This window comes from Callospermophilus lateralis, chromosome 7, assembly GCF_048772815.1.
Source record: "Callospermophilus lateralis isolate mCalLat2 chromosome 7, mCalLat2.hap1, whole genome shotgun sequence".
Classification (NCBI taxonomy): Eukaryota; Metazoa; Chordata; class Mammalia; order Rodentia; family Sciuridae; genus Callospermophilus; species Callospermophilus lateralis.
In genome coordinates this window covers 37863168-37865592 of record NC_135311.1, presented here as the reverse complement: position 1 = coordinate 37865592, position 2425 = coordinate 37863168, and the positions used below count along the sequence as shown (strand labels likewise).

General features: G+C 35.1%; 1 protein-coding gene across 1 annotated transcript; it reads right to left on the bottom strand.

Moving 5' to 3' along the window:
- Positions 1–56: 56 nt before the first annotated feature.
- Positions 57–2047, bottom strand: LOC143404188 (uncharacterized). The gene is given in 3 exon segments (XM_076862475.1): positions 57–1355; positions 1358–1749; positions 2014–2047. Coding segments are annotated over 3 exon segments (1725 nt in total).
- Between the last annotated feature and the right edge of the window lie 378 nt (positions 2048–2425).

Sequence of the window (2425 nt, the reverse complement as noted above, 5' to 3'; positions counted from 1 at the left end):
TGCATAATAACACTTGAATTATAATAAAAACCTTTGCCATATTCTTTACATTTGCATTACCTTTCCCATATAAGTATGACTTCCCTGGTGTTGGGTAAGGCCTTCTCTTCCAATAAAAGCTTTACCATATTCTTTACATTTTTTTGGCTCTTTCCAGTATGGATTCCCTGGTGTCTATTAAGGTTTGATCTTACATGAAAAGCTTTGCCACATTCTTTACATTTGTATGGTTTCTCTCCAGTATGAATTCTCTGGTGTTGAGTAAGGCATGATCTTTGATTAAAAGCTTTGCCACAATCTTTACATTTGTATGGTTTCTCTGCACTATGCAATCTCTGGTGCACAATAAGGTTTTTCCTAACAGTAAAAGCTTTGCCACATTCTTTACATATGTATGGTTTCTCTCCAGTGTGAGATCTTTTGTGAACATTAAGGCTGGACAGAACAGTAAATGCTTTGCCACATTCTTTACATTTGTATTGTTTCTCTGCAGTATGCAATCTCTGGTGCACAATAAGGCTTTGCCTAACAGTAAAAGCCTTGCCACATTCTTTACAGATGTATGGTTTCTCTCCAGTGTGAGTTCTCTTGTGATCATTAAGTCTGTATGGAACAGTAAAAACTTTGCCACATTCTTTACATTTGTATGGTTTCTCTCCCATGTGAGATCTTTTGTGAACATTAAGGCTAGACAGAAAAGTAAATGCTTTGCCACATTCTTTACATTTGTATGGTTTCTCTCCAGTATGAATTCTCTGGTGTTTAGTAAGGCATGATCTTTGATTAAAAGCTTTGCCACATTCTTTACATTTGTATGGTTTCTCTGCACTATGCAATCTCTGGTGCACAATAAGGTTTTTCCTAACAGTAAAAGCTTTGCCACATTCTTTACATATGTATGGTTTCTCTCCAGTGTGAGATCTTTTGTGAACATTAAGGCTGGACAGAACAGTAAATGCTTTGCCACATTCTTTACATTTGTATGGTTTTTCTGCACTATGCAATCTCTGGTGCACAATAAGTTTTTGCCTAACAGTAAAATCTTTGCCACATTCATTGCATATGTATGGTTTCTCTCCATTGTGAGATCTTTTGTGAACATTAAGGCTGGACATAACAGTAAATGCTTTGCCACATTCTTTACATTTGTATGGTTTCTCTCCATTGTGAGTTCTCTTGTGAATATTAAGGCTGTTTGGAAGAGTAAAAGCTTTGCCACATTCTTTACATTTATATGGTTTCTCTCCAGTGTGAATTCTCTGGTGTTGAATAAGGCATAATCTTTGATTAAAATCTTTGCCACATTCTTTGCATTTGTATGGTTTCTCTGCAGTATGCAATCTCTGATGCACAATAAAAGTTTTTGCCTAACAGTAAAAGCCTTGCCACATTCTTTACATATGTATGGTTTCTCTCCAGTGTGAGTTCTCTTGTGAACATTAAGGCTGGACAGATCATTGAATGCTTTGCCACATTCTTTACATTTGTATGGTTTCTCTCCAGTGTGAATTCTCTTGTGAACAGTAAGGCTTTTAGGAACAGTAAAAGCTTTGCCACATTCTATACATTTATATGGTTTCTCTCCAGTATGAATTCTCTGGTGTTGAGTAAAGTGTGATCTTTGATGAAAAGCTTTGCCACATTCTTTACATTTGTATGGTTTCTCTGCAGTGTGAATTCTCTCGTGTTGAATAATATGTGATCTTTGATTAAAAGCTTTGCTACATTCTTTACAGTTGTATGGTTTCTCTACAGTAAATTTTTTTGTTGTTTAGTAATACTTGTAGTTTTAATAAAAGCAGCTTCATAATCCTTATATTTGTATTTATTTTCTTGAATATGAGAACTTGAATTAATAAATTTTGAGCATGAATTAAAAACATTCTCGCTTTTATCTTTATAAAGCTTCTTTAAATGATCACGAAGATGTTTCCTTTCCTTAATCAATTTTTGCAAAAAAATATTTTATTTTCTGCTCTCCTGAGAATTCTTGGTTTTGATGAGAAGACATACCCACAAAGACCAGGTTTCTATAGACCTCTAACATCACATCACCATATAAAGTCTACTGATCTGGGTCCAAGCATTTCCACTCCTCTTCAGAAAAATCAATGATCACATCCCTGAATGTCAATGGTTCCATTTCCTGGCTTTCAGGATTCTCAGCGTTCTCCTGTGATTTGTTTTCAGCTTCTGTGTAGCACAGAAACCTGGGCTCCTTATCCAAGATGGAAAGCCTACAAAAACATTGAAAGGATCTCGACTCCCTTTGACCTGCTCCATTTTCTTCCATAGCATGTATTCCTTTCTAATATATTAGACATCACTTATTAATTTATTCTGTGTTATCCTGTGTAATTTTCCCCTTTCTCTGCACTATAAAACAAAGCCAGACTCCTTTTTTAATGATTATTTATAAGTGCAT